The sequence below is a fragment of the Pongo pygmaeus genome, chromosome 21, assembly GCF_028885625.2.
Source record: "Pongo pygmaeus isolate AG05252 chromosome 21, NHGRI_mPonPyg2-v2.0_pri, whole genome shotgun sequence".
Lineage (NCBI taxonomy): Eukaryota > Metazoa > Chordata > Mammalia > Primates > Hominidae > Pongo > Pongo pygmaeus.
The window spans coordinates 32,470,446-32,489,273 of NC_072394.2; the positions used below are offsets into that span (position 1 = coordinate 32,470,446).

The window sequence follows — 18,828 nt, forward strand, 5'->3', positions numbered from 1 at the left end:
TGTAAAGGAATAACCAGATTTTTAATATGGACTAGAGAATTTTAAAAAAGATTTGATGGGAACAGCCAATAAATAGTCTTTAAAACACGTGCATTTCGGCTGGGTGCAGTGGCTCACTCCTATAATCCCAGCACATTGGGAAGCTGAGGCGGGTGGATCACCTGAGGTCAGGAGTTTGAGATCAGCCTGACCAACATGGTGAAACCCCATCTCTACTAAAAATAGAAAAAAAAATTAGCTGGGCATTGTGGTGGGCACCTGTAATCCCAGCTATTCAGGAGGCTGAGGCAGGAGAATCTCTTGAACCTAGGTGGCGGAGGTTGCAGTGAGCCAAGATGGTGCCACTGCACTCCAGCCTGAGCGACACAGCAAGGCTCCATCTCAAAAATAATAATAATAATAATAATAAATAAAACATGTGCACTTGGACTTCTCAGTTTTTGTCTACCCGATTTCTATGACTATTTTATAATGTGAAATAGTCTATGTTAAGAGTAAAACAAATAAAACTGATAAAATAAAGAAGGCAATAAATTGGTAGAAGGCCTTGAGGATAGGTAGAGGTATTTGATACAGTAAGTCATGGGGACCCAAGGCACTTAAGCAGGGGAATATAAATATAAAATAATAATATAAAATTCTGGAAAATACCTTAGCCGCCCCACAATGTATGTTAAAGAAAACAACGTTTTCCAGTACATAGTCTAGTATATTTTATAAGGAATATACTAACTTCACTCTCTCCCCTCCAAAAATTAGGAATTTGTAAAAATAAAAACAAGCAGTAGTTCATAACCTCTATAGAAAATATATTTAAACAGACAGCTATTTACTTAGGCCTAGCCTAAATGTTTAAACATGCCACAGACTTTGAAAACTTGTATAAAAAAAAGTATTGACCTACATAACACAAAAACATATTTGAAATTTTAGATTGATATAATAAATCTACCAATATATTGTAGTAATTTGATGAAAATAAATATTTTATTTCTACATGACCAGATAGCATACCAATCATTTCTCCTGCAGCTCCTTCATCTCCAAACCCATCTCCACTGTCATAGAACAGAGATCTTTCTCCAGTGAGGCTTCCAGAACTATGTTCAATTAAAGGACCACCGGAATTCAGTAATATGTTGTCATCAAAGAAGCTATGTCTTCTGAGAATTTCAGATTCCTCCCCTAAATAAATATATATCATTAATACTAATTCATAGAAACACAGAATTTTAGGGTTAGAAGGAAATTCAGATATCATCTAGCATAATCCTGTCATCCAACACCTCATTTTATAGATGAAGAGAATGGCTGAAAGACTTCCTTGAATTATTCAACTAAGGTCACTCAATCAGTAGAGACAGGACTTTTAGTCTAATGCTCTTTCAAATACAATGGAAAAAATGCCAACATATTACATAGAGTTTATACTTGTGATATAGTTTAACAACTTCCTAAGGTAAAAGTACTATGGAAAATAATTTATTCTATTTTAAGTAAGTAAGTTCTGCTTGACCAAGTATATTTCATAGTATTTCAAGGACAATTGCTTGTAGTGTTCATGCATAGTAGAGGTTTGGAAAATAAGGAACATGTCAGTCATCTTAGGAAATGGAAACGTAGGTAAAATATTAAAGAATGGGCTTACAACATTCATTCAGTAAATATCGAATATGCTAGGGGGTAGTGATAGAGGTCTGTTAAAAAAAAAAAAAAAGACAAACCCAGTCAGCTAAAATAACTGAGTGTTTATAGTATGTATTATATTATGTAATAGAAGATACTATTATAATTCTCATTGTACAGATGAGGAAACACATCCACAGAAAGGTTTTGTAACCTGCACACAGTCACACTATAATAAATGACAGAGTCAGGATCTGAACCCAGCTCTGACTCCAGAGCCTGCATCCTGACAATCACAACACTACACTGATAGTTCCAGGGGACCAGAAGTCAGCTCTTGACCAGAAATCAGTTATTTCCCTCTCTTGGGTTTGAATCTCTAGGTCCAGGAGTCTGAAACCCCAGAGGTCCAAGGTTAGTCTTCTCCTCCCTCTAACAACCCTTGTTAGTGTTAGACAGTAAAGAAAATCATGAAGTATTACCCATATTGAAAATTCTTCTATAGACCTAAATCTTCTAGAATGGAAGAGTGGAAAAAACAACTATCATGACAATGGATTAAAGAATTGCTCAGAAGAAAAGACTAAATTACTTTTTCAAAAACTAAAAATATATTCACATCATCCAGGTACAGCTTGATAGCTCCCAAAGGAAAAGCCAGCGTTGGTCAATCAGAGAATAAGACTTATGAAGACACTATATTCTCAGCATTGAACATCACAAGAATATCAGATTATACAAAATACATAAAAGAAATAATCATTGCCTTTGATATTATATTACAATCCAGAATAAGATGGATTAATTTTAAATATTTCTTACAGGACATTAGGTTTGAAGCAGTTTTTAAAGAAGAGAAAAATCACATATTGGTGAAGAAGATTAAAGGAAGGAATAAGGGGAATAACCCTATGATGTTGTTAGTTATATCCCAACTTTACAAATAGGGACAGTAAGGCTCAAAGAGGTTAGGCAATCTGCCCAGTGTCACACAGCAAATCAACAGAGAAAGTTCAGATTCAAACCCAAATCTGTCCATTTACTAAGAACATGTTCTTCCCACCTTTTAAAATTGTAAAGGAAGATACAGAAATGTGAACAACTAAATTGTATTGGTTGGGTGGTAAGATATTTGCTTGACTAGAGCAAAAAGTCCATATTAAGAGTAAAACAAATAAAGCTGATAAAATAAAGAAGGTGATACATTGGCAGAGGGCCTTGAGTGTAGGTAGACATATGTGATACAGTAAGTCACAGGGACACAAGGCACTTAAGCAGAGGAATGTGATATATCAAAAGTGGAATTTAAAGACAATTGCTCTTACAAAGGTGTATAAAATGTGGGAAGAGACAGGAGGAAGATTTGTAGGAGGGTATTGCAGTACTCCAGGTCTTTGGTACTGGTGAACTATATCACTGGCTAAGGAAATAGAAAAAAGATCTAAAAGACATTTCAGAATTAAAAAAAAAACAAACAACCCAGCACTAGTATGAAGCTGACAGAAAGTATAGTTAAAAGTGATCCTGGTTGGGCACAGTGGGTCATGCCTGCAATCCCAGCACTTTGGGAGGCCGAGGTGGGTGGATCACCTGAGGCCAGGAGTTCAAAACCAGCCTGGCCAACATGGTGAAACCCCGTCTCTACTAAAAATACAAAAATTAGCCGAGTGTGGAGGTGCATGCCTGTAGTCCCAGCTACTCCAGAGGCTGAGGCAGGAGAATCGCTTGAGCCTGAGAGGCGGAGGTTGCAGTGAGCCGAGATCGTGCCACTGCACTCCAGCCTGGGTGACAGAGCAAGACCCCATTAAAAAAAAAAAAAAAAAAAAAAGTGATCCTAAAGTTTCAAGCCCAAATAAGAATAGTAGGGGAATTTGTAAAGAGTGTCTTGGGAGTAGGGAATATGATTACCTCTTTGCCAATGTGTTACAATTCTGGGTCTGGGGTTATACCCAGTAAGAGATCAGTGCTACTTAAAGTATAATCTGTGAATTGGTACTGGTCCACAAGAAAGAAAATACAGAAATAAAAGTATATGTTCAGAAAGTTTTACAGAAATTTGACAGAGCAATTTTATATGTGTTGACTCTAATTACAAAACTTGAGCCTTGTATTTTGATTTTTAAATTTTTAATTTTTCTAATAATTCATTTTATTGTATTTTACAAAGTAAAATATAATACAGATTGAAAATGGACAAATATTAGAAAACTGGTCCTTCACCACAGGCTGAGAAACACAGCTACAGATATAGCAAGAGTTACGGAAGCAGAGTGAGGATGAGAAGCTGAGGTTAGAGATGTCGCTCAAGCATTACTTTCTTGACTCCCCTCCCCAACCAAGATAGACATAGGCCATCTTTCTCCTATACTCATTGTTTTGGGCACTATAGGAAATTCAAATATGAACATTACACAGATTCTATCCTCATGGAGTTTGTAGACCAAGACAAGAGGTGTATAAATATCATGATATAAGACAGGGAATAGTAGATGCCAGAAAAAAAGAGCAAATACTCTATAGTTAAATTACACCATATTGCTTCCATTTTAAAGTACACTAGCCAGGCACAGTGGCTTATGCCTGTAAACCCAACACTTTGGGAGGCTGAGGCAGGAGGATTGCTTGAGCCTAGAGTTTCAAGACCAGCCTGGGCAACATAGTAAGACCTTGTCTTTACAAAAAAGTTTTAAAAAATTAGCTGAGTGTAGTGGCATGCACTTGCAGTCCCAGCTACTCAGGAGGCTGAGGCAGGAAGATTGTGAGCCCAGGTCAAGGCTGCAGTAAGCCATGATCATGCATTCCAACCTGGGCGACAAGAACAAAACCCTGTGTCAAAAAAAAAAAAATTAAAAATAAAGTACAATCGCCTTGCCCAAACAAGAGTTTAACATTTTAAAAATCAGTTTCTGTTTCACAATCAATATACACATTTAGTGTGGTAGTGTTTCCTCTTCCTCACCCCCAGGCTGATTTAAAAGGCATCATTTTACAATTGATATTATCATATACCAGAAGAAATATATTTTGAAGGCATTTCATGCAGCATACATATAAAATCTTGTATGTATGTTGACCATCTTAACTGTTTATTTATGTGTCTCTCTCACACCCAGAATCTCCTTGAGGGCAGGAACTGCTTCTTTAAATTTTGGTACTGCCCTGTCTATTGATAGCACCTGATACAGAGTAGGTATTCAGTAAATGGTTATACACTGAGAATAGAAGTATATCCTAAGACTGAGTCTTGGCATTGATATCTATACTAGAAAAAGGCAAGGAAAAATGTATTGGGAATTACATTTACACATCAAAAGATTCATTCTATAGCTACATCTACTGGCATTATTTCAATACACAAATACAAATATAATTGATTATAATTTGTAATTTTGAGTTCTCAAATATTCTCACCAAAGCTCTCAGCTTGGAAAAGTAGATCATTGTCAAAATTTTCTCTAAGAGTGATTTCTTCTGGTCTGCTTTGGTTCTGAGTAAAGTGTTCTGAAACATCAATAGCACTATGGAGAAATATAAGGTTGAGAAAAACATGAGGACAGAAAACAATTACTGTAAAAATATCATTGATATAGTGAAGAAACTAAAACAATTTTCATTTTCTCAATAGTATTATTTATAAACACTAGTTTATTATATATACATGTATATAAATAATCTCTAGGCTCCCAAACCCAATGGTCAATTTTCAGTCCCTTATCTTACTTGCACAAACAAACAACACTTGACTTAGATGTTGACTTTTGCTATGGCCTAAATATTTGTGTCTTCCTCACCTCAAATGCATATTTTGAAATCTAATCTCCAATGTGATGGTATCAGGAGGTGGGAGCTTTGGGAGATAATTAGGTCATGAGGGCAGATTCCCATGAATGAGATTAGTGCCTTTATAAAAGAGGCCCCAGGAAGCTGCCTCAATCTACCATGTGAGAATACGGTGAGAAGGTTGCCATCTATGAATCAGGAAGCAGGCCATCACCAGACAATGAATCTGCTGGCAAGTTTATCTGGAATTTCTCAGCCTCCAGAATGATGATAACTAAATTTCTATTGTTAATAAGCCACCCAGTTTATGGTATTTTGTTATAGCAGCCCAAACAGACTAAACAACTCCCTTCCTCATGGAATACATTCTTCTCTTGGCCTCTGAGGTATCACTATTTCTCCATTTTCTTCCTATCTGCTCCTTTTCTGTTCCTAATATCCCAGACTAACTACTGGGAATGACCAAATACTCAGTCCTCAGATCCCTCTCTCTATTTTTTTTAAATGTATACTCACTACCTTGGGGATCTCTTAGATTCCATGGTTGAAGTTCCATCTATACACTCACAACCTGCAAATTTATACATCCACTTCAGACCTCTCTCCTGAATTTCAGACCCAGAGGGTCAACTACTTACCTACTCCCTTCGATATTGTCTTAGTCCATTCGGGCCACCAGAATAAAGTAACTTAGACTGGGTAACTTATAAACAACAGAAATTTATTGCTCACAGTCCTGGAGGATGTGAAGTACAAGATCAAGGTGCCAGCAGATTTGGTGTCTGGTGAGGGCCTGTTCCTCATAGACGGTGTCTTTTTGCTGTGAGAAAACTCCTGCAGGTCTCTTTCATAAGAGAACTAATCTCACTTATGATGGTGGAGCCCTTATGACCTAATCACTTCTCTTATGACTTAATCACTTCTCTTATGACTTAATCACCTCTCTTATGACCTAATCACTTCCAACTCTTTTGTTGTTGTTGTTCCTAAAAGGTCATTCTGGCTTCAGAGCCCCACCTCTTAATACCATCACCTTGAAGGTTAGGTTTCAACATATGAATTTTAGGGGAACACATGCATTTATACCATAACAGATGTGTAACAGTCATCCCAAAACTTATATACAAAACCTAGTTTACTTCCTTCTCTCTGCCCCCTTTAAATCTGATTATACTAATCTTATTAAGTGTTAAGTCTGTTCTCATGCCAAAAATCATATAGTATCCTTCATTTTCTCTTAAAGCTATATGCAATTCATTAGCAAATTCTCCTGGCTTCGCTTTCCAGATATATCTGTAACTTGACTGCTACCACCTGGGTGAGATGATGACTGAGAACTGATCACAGATACTATATTCTCTTATCTGGACTTCTTACTACAATAACTTTCTCATGGGCTCTCTGATTCCTCCCTTTTCCCTTAGAGTAAGTAGCCAGAGGGATGATGTTGAAATCAAGTCAGATCCCGTCACTCTATTCAAAACCTTCCTGTGTTCCCTGAGTAAAATAAAAGTCCCACTGTAGTATATCACACCCTACATCATCTGTGTCTCCTGCTACCTCTCTGACCTCATCTCCTACCACTCAGCTCCTCATTTACTTCACTAGTCTCACTTGCCTCCTTGCTGGTCCTTGAAAATGTCCAGTGTGTCCTGCTTTAGGGCCTTTCTACTTGCTCTTCCTAGAATATTCTTCCCCCACATTACTGATTTGTTCCTTTACCTCCTTCAGATTTGTTCTTACCTTTTCAGAAAAGCCTTTCCTGTCTTACTGTTTATTTATTTCATTTTCTGTTTCTCTTCACAATGGTGGTCACTTCCTGACATATATTTATTTGTTTATTTATTAGCTACCCCAACTAAAATTTAAGATCCATGAGGCCAGCAGCTATGTTTAATTCACTGCTATCTCCTCAGTGCCTAGAACAGTTTCCGGCATATGGAAGGCACCCAGTGAATATTTACTGAATGAATAGATGAATATACTGTCAATATTGCAAACTACATTCAATAAATAAAATGACACACTTTTGTTGTTGTACTTTGGGATTTTATACCAAATATAAGTCTTTATCAATTACATCTGTACTTGTTCAGTTGTTAACTACATTCCATTTGCCTCAATGAAATTTGAATATAAAAACAAATATCAAGAAAATTAAATTGAAGGAAAATAAATAAAATATTTTACTTCATATTTTGGGTGTCAAAATCATGAAATTCTTCTGGCAATGTGATAGCATTGTAAGATGCTTCAAAATTCTCTTTTGGAAGGTCAACCAGTCCTGAAAAGAATCAAAAACCACACTCAATAAGCAACAATGCTATATGAAACAAAGAACTCCCAACTAACTCTATATTCTTTTACTGGACTACTGCTTATTCTAACTAGTTTTCCTCTATCTACTCCTACCCTTCTGTAGTCCATTCTCTATAAAGCAGACAGAGTAATATTTTAAAAAACTAATCAGATTAGATGCCTCTAAAACTTAAAATGATTTAGTGACTTCTCCAGTGCATTTAATAAAATCAAAATTTCTAATTGGAGCCTCTGTAACCCTAAAAACCTAAGAGGCATCATCTAATGACATTCACCATACTGACCATACTAGCCTTTTTGTTCCCTGAAAAAGTCAGGCATTTTTCCACCTCAAGACCTTTGCTCTTGCAGTTTCCTCCGCCTAGAATGCTATTCCCTCAGGGACTTTTTACATGGCTGGGTAGATCTCATTTTTCAAGTCTGAGCTTAAATTCTATCCTCTCAGAAAGGCTTTTCCCAATTATTTTAACTAAAGTGAACTTCTCTGTTATTTTCTGTTGTAGCACTCTGTTTATTTTCCTTTATAGCACAATTACAAATTACAATTACTGTAATGTTTTAAAAATACTTTAATTATCTGATTTCCTCACCTGACTGAAAAGGATCTTATTTATCTTGTTTGTCTTTATATCCCAGAGCCTAACATAGTGTTTGGTACAAAGTATGAAATCAATAAATATTTGTGGAATATGTAAAAAAATAATAAATGAACAAATGAACCATACTTGATATGAATATAAATCCACCTAGAGATTATACAAATATTTTAAATGAAGAAGATTAAAAAAATCTGTCAATCCTGATTCAACAAATGTTGATTGAGGAAATGGTATGTGCAAGGCATTGAGACAGATATTATAAGAGATTCAGAAAATAATTATGACAAAGACCTTGCCTTCAAGAAGCTTCAAGACTAGTGACAGAGGCAAGATCTGTACCTAAGTAGCCATAATACAAGGTAGAAAATAAAAAATGTCTTCAAAATGAAACAGATGGTATATAAATTTTGAAGGCATTATATTTATGACATATGTAAATCTCTGGCACTTTGGAATGCTTAGGAATTTTTGATATGTCATAAGTAGCAAGCTGCTTGGAGTCTTGAGAATTCTGAAAACAAAATTACTGATATCTCTGTTTTGTCAATCATACTATTTCTAATTTCTCTTATAAAGGCAAAAACAGGCACAACAAACTAAATGGCCCATTAAAAACAGAATATCAGAGTTTCTTATGCAAGTGTAGTGGCTTTAAGTATATGTCTTCCATAAATATGTAGGAACGTTACAAGTTTTGGAAAGCATAACCTTTTCCTGCAGGCATAGAAAAAGAGCAAGGAAATGAACACAATTTATCCTCAACCATGGAAACTTAGATTCATTCAAATCTAAGTTTACATTCACCATACTAGCCTGAAGCATATTAAAAGAGCCCATCCCCAATTAAAATGCAAAACGGAACCAAGAAGGAGACAAATCAATATTACATGTATACCTGGGCGAAATGTCATCTTCATTTTAAGAAATGCTTCACTGCAATCTGCCAAAAGATATTTTGCCTTCCTGTTATAGATTCGAACAACTCCCAAAAGAAGGTGTCCTGAAGTTCGAAGTGCTATTTTCACCTTTCAATAATTTTTGAAGTATTAGAAGAGTAAAGATTAGGTTCATAAATCCTATTCTTTGAAAGTTACTGACATCGTAAGAATTGGTTCTCTTAAAAAAGCAGATATTTTGTATCCTTATTTAAAGTATATCACTTAACTTTTTACCTCACCTTGCAAAATGATTTTTTTATTCTTATTCAAGGAAGTTAATCTAATATGGCATTTAAGTGAAGTATACTATTATTGGTATTATGAGAAGAATATAAACTTTATAGTCAGAATTGGGTTCAGGTCTTGGTTCAGTTGCTGAGGCTGTCACTTAAACTTCCTGAACTTCAGTGTAATAAAAATGGCTACAGCTCATTTTTTTGTTATTTTTTTGGAGACGGAGTCTCGCTCTGTCACCCAGGCTGGAGTGCAGTGGCGCGATCTCGGCTCACTGCAACCTCCACCTCCCGGGTTCAAGCAATTCTCCTGCCTCAGCCTCCCTACAATTTATTATGTACTTATTTTATGCCAGACATTGTCCTAAGAGCTTTTCATACACTAATTTATTTAATTTTGACAACAACCTCTATTTACAGAAGAAAAAACTGAGACTCAGATATTTTAAGTAGGATGCCCAAAGTAATATAATTATTAAGTGATAAAGCAATAATTAAATATAAATTTGACCAACTCAAAACATGGTAACTACAGTTCACAGAAGCTAAAAGATGCCAACCTCATAGGGTTGTTGTAAAGATTAAATAGACTTATAGGCATAAAGTTCGGCCTAGTGCCTAACACACCATAGGCTTTCAATTTGTCCTTCTCTAAAGTTGAAAAATACTTAACTTATAACAATATTAAATGCTGTAATGCAAATTCTAATCAGTTTTAGTGTTTTATAATGAACATAGTACTTTACTGTTTATGACATATTTTCACGTATTTTTGGATTTATAACCAGTCCGCTTTCTATCCTCCCCATTTGTTCATTATTTTCTAAGAGATGCTTATTAAGTACCTACTATGTCTACTGTATTTTGTTAGTGAATAAGAAAGGAATATGAATATGCATAAAATATGGCCTTTATCCCTTAGGGTCCAATCTATCTACGATAGATATATGACAAAGTTAATTACCAACAGAAACCAGTATGTTTGTTATAACACTAAATGCTACAGGAATTAAAGGAAAGACCATTTGACAAGTAAAACTTCCTTGAAAATATACTTCATGATATAAGTGTATCTTCATGTCTTTCCTCTTCCAAAGTCATGGTAAATACAAGCTATCATTTTAATCAGTAACATACCTTGGGTGAAAGAATTTTTTCAATGGTTATCTCTAGATTACATTCAAATACATGGGCCTTTGTGAGTTTCTTCTCCCAGTGAGCTGCAAGCCATATTTTGGCCAATGGCCCTCGTTTACTCATAAGCACATGTGTGTAGAACATGTTGCCTGTGTTCCTTACTTGTATTTAACAAACTAGAGAGAACACGAAAAGATATTTAAAATTTTATTACAAAAACTTTTTATTGCTATTTTATAAGAAAAATATTTATTAATTCTACAAAATAACATTCAGATTATGTTCTAATCCAATTATTCAATACAAGTTATTCTCTTGTAAATAAGAGAAACTTATTTAGAATATAAAATTATAACCTAATGACAAAGCTCTAGTAAATTGTGAACTACACCTCTACACCTGGCTTAAATGCATCCTGATTAATGATTTCTTCTTACATTTCACTTATTTTATCCAAAAAAGGATTTGAGTTCTCTTCTTACTAACATGGCCAAATAAATAAAGGAGGAAGGCTGAAAATATAAGATATGGAAATAAGAAACAAGAGTAGGAAAAGGTAGACAAAACCAAGAAAAGCTAATACAGGGCACCTCTTTTCTAAAACGTAAGAATTTAAGAAGGATTGGATTATTGATTTATACGCAGGTGTTGAATTTCACTGCCCTCTTCAAGATAATCTGTTTTATTCAACAATATTTTAATTTTTGAAGTTAAAATCATGGGATTCCAAAAAGTGGAGTGGAGTTTCCACTCCATAAAGTGGAAAAATGAAGAAAACAAGAAACTATAAGAAAATAGTTAGAAGGCAAGGGAAGAAACAAGAATCGAATTTAAATGTTTTGAAATAAGAACGATAAAAGAAAACCTTCACTTAAAACAAAGAGAAGGAATTAATGCACATTTTTACAAACTGTACTATTCTTGGTAACACCGTAGGGCTCTATTACTAAGCTAAAGATGAGAAGGGATGTTATAGCACTTTGGTTGACTTCTAGGGAACAATCAAATTATTGCTTACATATAAGTAATCTTACACTGCCACTATGGAAGCTTCTTTTTGCTTCTCTTCTACTTAAGATACTGATAAAAGAGAAAACTGAGCCAAGACGAACACAAAGTCGGCGACAGAATTAAAAACTTAGGTAAACTTCGATCAGTGTCCATTTGTACCTCAAGAATTCAATCATTATGCCCCAACTAAAGGTGATGCAATCCGCTAAACCATGTTCCCCTACGGGGCAGCTGGAGAGTTTAATGTATATGGCTTGTGCCTTGCGTTGGTTCCACTGCTTTCCTTTTTAGTCTGTGTGTTTCGCTCTTTCTGAATAAATTCCTGTTTATCTTTTTAAATGGCTCCCAGTAGTGTGAGGTACTTTTAAAATGTACTTTTTGGCCTGGAGCAGTGACTCACGCCTGTAATCCCAGCACTTTGGAAGGCTGAGGTGGGCATCACTTTGATGCCAGTAATTGGAGACCAGCCTGGCCAACACGGTGAAACCCCGTCTCTACTAAAAATACAAAAAGTAGCCAGGCACGGTGGCGGGCCTCTGTAATCCCAGCTACTTGGGAGGCTGAGGCAGGAGAATCGCTTGCACCCGGGAGACGGAGGCTGCAGTAAGCCGGAATCGCACTACTGCACTCCAGCCTGGGCGACAGAGGGAGACTCCGTCTCAAAAAAATAAATGTACTTTTTAAGTGATGGACTTCTTAAAAAAGAAAAACAAACAAAAAACCCAAACCCTGCGATTTACTATTCCTGAGACATTGATTTTCCCGAGCACATATTACCTACCCTTTTTTCCACCCCCACAAAATATGCACACAAACTCCCCCCCGCCCCTCCCGCCCCACGTCCTGCAGGCTTTTTCTGTCTCTAGATTGAACTGACTTCGTGCAAAGTGAAGCTAACGGGATGGGGCCACTCCGTGGAAACCGGCCCGGGAAAGGCAGGGTGGCCGCGGTGGCGGGGAGGGAGCGGAGGGAGGGAGGAAGGGGTCCGAAGGAGACGGGGGGGGGACCCTGGGAGAGGGGAGTGGGGAGAGAGGGGAGTGGGGAGGGAGGGCTGAGCCAGAGACGGCGAGACCCTTCCGGGGGTGAGGGAGGGGAAAGCAAAGTGCCGGGCTGGGAAGAGCTGACGGCCACCCTCAGGTGCAGGGGGACGCCAAAGGCTCCTCCACAGACGACTCCTCAGAGTTCTGGGCCGGCTGCTCACAGAGGGAAACTGAGGCCACAGCGCCCATTTTCTTCCGCGTGCGGGCAAGGAGACCCCGGGTCGCGCTTCCAGCCCCAGCTGGGCTGCGGGCGACCTTTCTTCCTCAAGCGGGACCCTCCGGGCTTGGCGCCGCGAGCTAACGCGGCGTGAGGCGCCGGAGCCGGGTGCTTGTGGGAATGTGGGTGGCGGCGGCCCCCATCTCCCAGCCCGCCTACAGCACTCGGGGTCCGGCCGGCCTCTCAGGCTGCGCCCTACTTTCAAAGCCTGGTCTGAGGTGTGGCGTGCCAGAGTAGAGGCTGCGAGGAATCGCCAAGCCAGCTTCTCCGGTCCGGGGCGCCGGGTTCTTGGCGCCGCTGGGCGTCTGCAATGCGCGGCAAGCGCGGGGCGGGGCGTGGAGAAGGCGGGGCAGTGGGCGACGGGTGGGACTGACAGGGGATGGGGCGGGGCAGTGGGCGATGGACGGGACTGACAGGGGGATGGGGCGGGGCAGTGGGCGAGGGGCGGGGCGTGCAGGGGATGGAGAGGGACGAACAGGACATGGGGAGGGGCGTGGAGGGGTATGGAGGGGCGGGGCACGGCAGCGGCTGAGGGACGGGAGACAGGGGGCGGGGAAGGGCGGGGAAGGAAGGGCGGGGAAGGGCGGGGAAGGAAGGGCGGTGAAGGGCGGGGAAGGAAGGGCGGGGAAGGGCGGGGAAGGAAGGGCGGGGAAGGGCGGGGAAGGGCGGGGAAGGGCGGGGCAGCGACCAAGGGACTGGGCGGGGCTGAGGGACTGGGCGCGGCGGCGGCGGCGGCGGCGGCGGCTGGGGGTAAGGACAGGGTAGGGCAGTGCGCTAGAGTGGGGAGGACCGGGACTGAGAGGGACAAGGGTGCAGGGCGTTGGTGGGGACAGTGGACGGGGCCGGAGGGATAGAGGCAGACAGTGAGCAAGGCACACCGGTCCTAGTGCGCAGTCTCCGGCTTTGTCCTGGCGCTCGGACCTGAGATACCTGAGCAGGGGCATGACAGGGATGGGGCCTGGGCCCCCATAGTCCTGTTGTGAAAGGTGATCCTTCTGGCCTACCTCTGAACATCCCTATGATGCAGTCCAGTGTCTTCTCTTCCACTTACTAGCTGGAGGTCACTGGAGAAATTATTTAATCCCTTGAACCTCAGATTTTCTCATCTGTAAAGTGAAAATAATAAAAGTACTTGCGCCGTAGGGTATTGTAACAAATAAATAAAATGAACCATGAAAACAGCCAAGCGATAATAAGTGCTCTACAAATATTAGCTATTATTATTATTGTTATTATTAAAAAGATTATTCACATTGACCTGCCCTTTGGGGACAGCAAATATTTTCCAGCCTGGAATATCACAGTTCTCAGTAGTCAAGGCCAAGTGCTAGAACCTGAGAAAAATCCTGCAAGAGCATCAGGATGCAAGGCTGGTTTCCTCTCTTGAGTTTGATAGTAAATACTAATAAATCTTGGAGCGGCAATGGCATCCAATATAAGGTTATTGATAAGGTTCCGGCTCCTGGGTGGGCATTTTCATGGGTTGTCTCATTTACTCTTCAAACAATCTCACAGAGTAGTTATTGGTTTTCCCCCTTTTGAATAAGGAAAGGGCTGGAGAAAAAATAGCAACCTGTCTAGGGTCACATGGTTGGGAATTGTAGAGACAGGATTCAAATTGAAGTTTAGCTCCCAATTTCCGACCTCAGGAAATGATGTCACGGCAACCATTCAAGAGGATGTCTGGGAGACACCCTTGGTGCCACCCTCATGTCTGCTTTAATGCCAGCCCATCACTCCACCTTCAAATATGACTTTAATCTATCCCTTCTCAAGATCTCCACCCACTCCACCCTAGTCTAAGCCACCTCTCTGCTGGAAAAGCTCCAACCTCCTGAGCGGTCTCCTTCCTGTCACTCACCTCCCTAAAGCCCATTCTCTACACCAGGGGTTCCCAGCCCCGGGTGGGAACAGGGCTGCACAGCAGGAGGTGAACAGCGGGCAAGCGAGCCTCACCGCCTGAGCTTCGCCTCCTGTCACATCAGCCGCGGCATTAGATTCTCACAGGAGCACGAAACCTATTGTGAACTGCGCATGCGAGGGATCTAGGTTGCCCGCTCCTCATGAGAATCTCATGACCCCCCGCCCACCCGGTTCGTGGAATAATTGTCTTCCACAAAACTGATCCCTGGTGCCAAAAAGGTTGGAGACTGCTGCTCTACACTGAAGCCAGAGGGGTCTTTGAAAAATATAGATCATGGTCGGGTGTGGTGGCTCACGCCTGTAATCCCAGCACTTTGGGAGGCCAAGGCAGGGGGGTCACCTGAGGCCAGGAGTTCCAGACCAGCCTGGCCAACACGGAGAAACCCCGTCTCCACTAAAAATACAAACATTAGCCGGGAGTGGTGGTGGGTGCCTGTAATCCCAGCTACTCGGGAGGTTGAGGCAGGAAAATCGCTTGAACCGAGGAGGCAGAGATTGCAGTGAGCCAAGTTTGCGCCCCTGCACTCCAGCCTGGGCAACAGAGAGACTCTGTCTCAAAATATAGATCAAATCCTATTACCAGCTGTAGGGTCCAGCCCTACAAGGCTTAGCGGGTGTTCTCCCGGTGTGTGGAGACGAGAGATTGTAATAAATAAAGACACAAGACAAAGAGATAAAGAGAAAACAGTTGGGCCCAGGGGACCACTACCATCAAGATGCGGAGACTGGTAGTGGCCCCGAATGGCTGGGCTTGCTGATATTTATTGCATACAAGACAAGGGGGCAGGGTAAGAAGGGTGAATCTTCTTCTTCTTTTTTTTTTTATTTTATTTTAAGTTCTAGGGTACATGTGCACAACGTGCAGTTTTGTTATATAGGTATGTATGTGCCATGTTGGTGTGCTGCACCGGTCAACTTGTCATTTACATTAGGTATATCTCCTTTTTTTTTTGAGATGGAGTTTCGCTCTTGTTGCCCAGGCTGGAGTGCAATGGTGCAATCTCGGCTCACAGCAACCTCCGCCTCCTGGGTTCAAGCCATTCTCCTACCTCAGCCTCCGGAATAGCTGGGATTACAGGCATGTGCCACCACGCCCGCCTAATTTTGTATTTTTTTTTTTTTTTTAATAGAGACAGGGTTTCTCCATGATGGCCAGGCTGGTCTCAAACTCCGACCTCAGATGATCTGCCGGCCTCGGCCTCCCAAAGGGCTGGGATTACAGGCGTGAGCCACCTCACCCAGCCTACATTAGGTATATCTCCTAATGCTATCCCTCCCCCCTCCCCCCACCCCCCAGCAGGCCAGTGTGTGATGTTCTCCAACCTGTGTCCCTGTGTTCTCATTGTTCAATTCCCACCTATGAGTGAGAACATGCGGTGTTTGGTTTTCTGTTCTTGCGATAGTTTGCTCAGAATGATGGTTTCCAGCTTCATCCATGTCCCTATAAAGGACATGAACTCATCCTTTTTTATGGCTGCATAGTATTCCATGGTGTATATGTGCCACGTTTTCTTAATCCAGTCTATCACTGATGGACATTTGGGTTGGTTCCAAGTCTTTGCTGTTGTGAATAGTGCCACAATAAACATACGTGTGCATGTGTCTTTATAGCAGCATGATTTATAATCCTTTGGGTGTATGCCCAGTAATGATATGGCTGGGTCAAATGGTATTTCTAGTTCTAGTTCCTTGAGGAATTGCCACACTGTCTTCCACAATGGTTGAACTAGTTTACAGTCCCACCAACAGTGTAAAAGCATTCCTTCCTCCACATCCTCTCCAGCACCTGTTGTTTTCTGACTTTTTAATGATCGCCATTCTAACTGGTGTGAGATGGTATCTCATTGTGGTTTTGATTTGCATTTCTCTGATGGCCAGTGATGATGAGCATTTTTTCGTGTGTCTGTTGGCTGCACAAATGTCTTCTTTTGAGAAGTGTCTGTTCATATCCTTCGCCCACTTTTTGATGGGGTTGTTTGTTTTTTTCTTGTAAATTTGTTTAAGTTCTTTGTAGATTCTGGATATTAGCCCTTTGTCAAATGGGTAGATTGTAAAAATTTTCTCCCATTCTGTAGGCTGCCTGTTCACTCTGATGGTAGTTTCTTTTGCTGTGCAGAAGCTCTTTAGTTTAATTAGATCCCGTTTGTCAATTTTGGCTTTTGTTGCCATTGCTTTTGGTGTTTTAGTCATGAAGTCCTTGTCCATGCCTATGTCCTGAATGGTATTGCCTAGGTTTTCTTCTACGGTTTTTATGGTTTTAGGTCTAACATTTAAGTCTTTAATCCATCTTGAATTGATTTTTGTATAAAGTGTAAGGAAGGGATCCAATTTCAGCTTTCTACATATGGCCAGCTGGTTTTCCCAGCACCATTTATTAAATAGGGAATCCTTTCCTCATTTCTTGTTTTTGTCAGGTTTGTCAAAGATGAGATGGTTGTAGATGTGTGGTATTATTTCTGAGGGTTCTATTCTGTTCCGTTGGTCTATATCTCTGTTTTGGTACCAGTACCATGCTGTTTTGGTTACTGTAGCCTTATAGTATAGTTCGAAGTCAGGTAGCATGATGCCTCCAGCTTTGTTCTTTTGGCTTAGGATTGTCTTGGCAATGTGGGCTCTTTTTTGGTTCCATATGAACTTTAAAGTAGTTTTTTCCAATTCTGTGAAGAAAGTCAGGCTGGGTGTGGTGGCTCACACCTGTAATCCCAGCTCTTTGGGAGGCCGAAGTGGTGGATCACAAGGTCAGAAGATTGAGACCATCCTGGCTAACATGGTGAAACCCCGTCTCTATTAAAAATACAAAAAATTAGCCAGGCGTGGTGGCAGGTGCCTGTAGTCCCAGCTACTCCAGCTACTCGGGAGGCTGAGGCAGGAGAATGGCATGAACCCGGGAGGCGGAGCTTGCAGTGAGCTGAGATGGCGCCACTGCACTCCAGCCTGGGTGACAGAGAGAGACTCTATCTCAAAAAAAAGAAAAAAAAAGAAAGAAAGAAAGAAAGAAAGTCATTGGTAGCTTGATGGGGATGGCATTGAATCTATAAATTACCTTGGGCAGTATGGCCATTTTCACAATATCGATTCTTCCTATCCATGAGCATGGAATGTTTCATTTGTTTGTGTCCTCTTTTATTTTGCTGAGCAGTGGTTTGTAGTTCTCCCTGAAGAGGTCCTTCACATCCCTTGTAAGTTGGATTCCTAGGTATTTTATTCTCTTTGAAGCAATTGTGAATGGGAGTTCACTCATGATTTGGCTCTCTGTTTGTCTGTTATTGCTGTATAGGAATGTTTGTGATATTTGCACGTTGATTTTGTATTCTGAGACTTTGCTGAAGTTGCTTATCAGCTTAAGGAGGTTTTGGACTGAGATGATGGGGTTTTCTAAATATACAATCATGTCATCTGCAAACAGGGACAATTTGACTTCCTCTTTTCCTAATTGAATACCCTTTATTTCTTTCTCTTGCCTGATTGCCCTGGCCAGAACTTCTAACACTATGTTGAATAGGAGTGGTGACAGAGGGCATCCCTGTCTTGTGCCAGTTTTCAAAGGGAATGTTTCCAGTTTTTGCCCATTCAGTATTATATTGGCTGTGGGTTTGTCATAAATAGTTCTTATTATTTTGAGATACGTCCCATCAATACCTAGTTTATTGAGAGTTTTTAGCATAAAGTGCTGTTGAATTTTGTCAAAGGCCTTTTCTGCATCTATTGAGATAATCATGTGGTTTTTGTCTTTGGTTCTGTTTATATGATGGATTACATTTATTGATTTGCATATGTTGAACCAGCCTTGCATCTCAGGGATGAAGCCAACTTGATCATGGTGGATAAGCTTTATGATGTGCTGCTGGATTTGGTTTGCCAGTATTTTATTGAGGATTTTTGCATCGAAGTTCATCAGGGATATTAGTCTAAAATTCTCTTTTTTGTTGTGTCTCTGCCAGGCTTTGGTATCAGGATGATGTTGACCTCATAAAATGAATTAGGGAGGATTCCCTCTTTTTCTAT

The 18,828-nt window shown here is 40.5% G+C and overlaps 1 protein-coding gene across 5 annotated transcripts in view; it reads right to left on the minus strand.

Annotated features, from left to right (window-relative positions):
- RAD21L1 (RAD21 cohesin complex component like 1) overlaps positions 1 to 13,209 on the minus strand; it is a 29,598-nt gene extending 16,389 nt beyond the window's left edge. For 2 of the 5 annotated variants that reach the window (XM_054467699.1, XM_054467698.1), the window contains exons 1-3: positions 5,418 to 6,231; positions 5,038 to 5,144; positions 1,015 to 1,185 (exon numbers count right to left, since the gene is read on the minus strand). In XM_054467699.1, the coding sequence (XP_054323674.1) occupies positions 1,015 to 1,185; positions 5,038 to 5,144; positions 5,418 to 5,428 (289 nt within the window). In that variant the 5' untranslated portion in view covers positions 5,429 to 6,231. Of the gene's footprint in view, positions 1 to 1,014; positions 1,186 to 5,037; positions 5,145 to 5,417; positions 6,252 to 7,596; positions 7,691 to 9,219; positions 9,350 to 10,632; positions 10,809 to 12,844 lie in introns of those variants that run through there. The other 3 variants (XM_054467696.1, XM_054467695.1, XM_054467700.1) reach the window with 3 other exon arrangements.
- Positions 13,210 to 18,828: the final 5,619 nt, after the last annotated feature.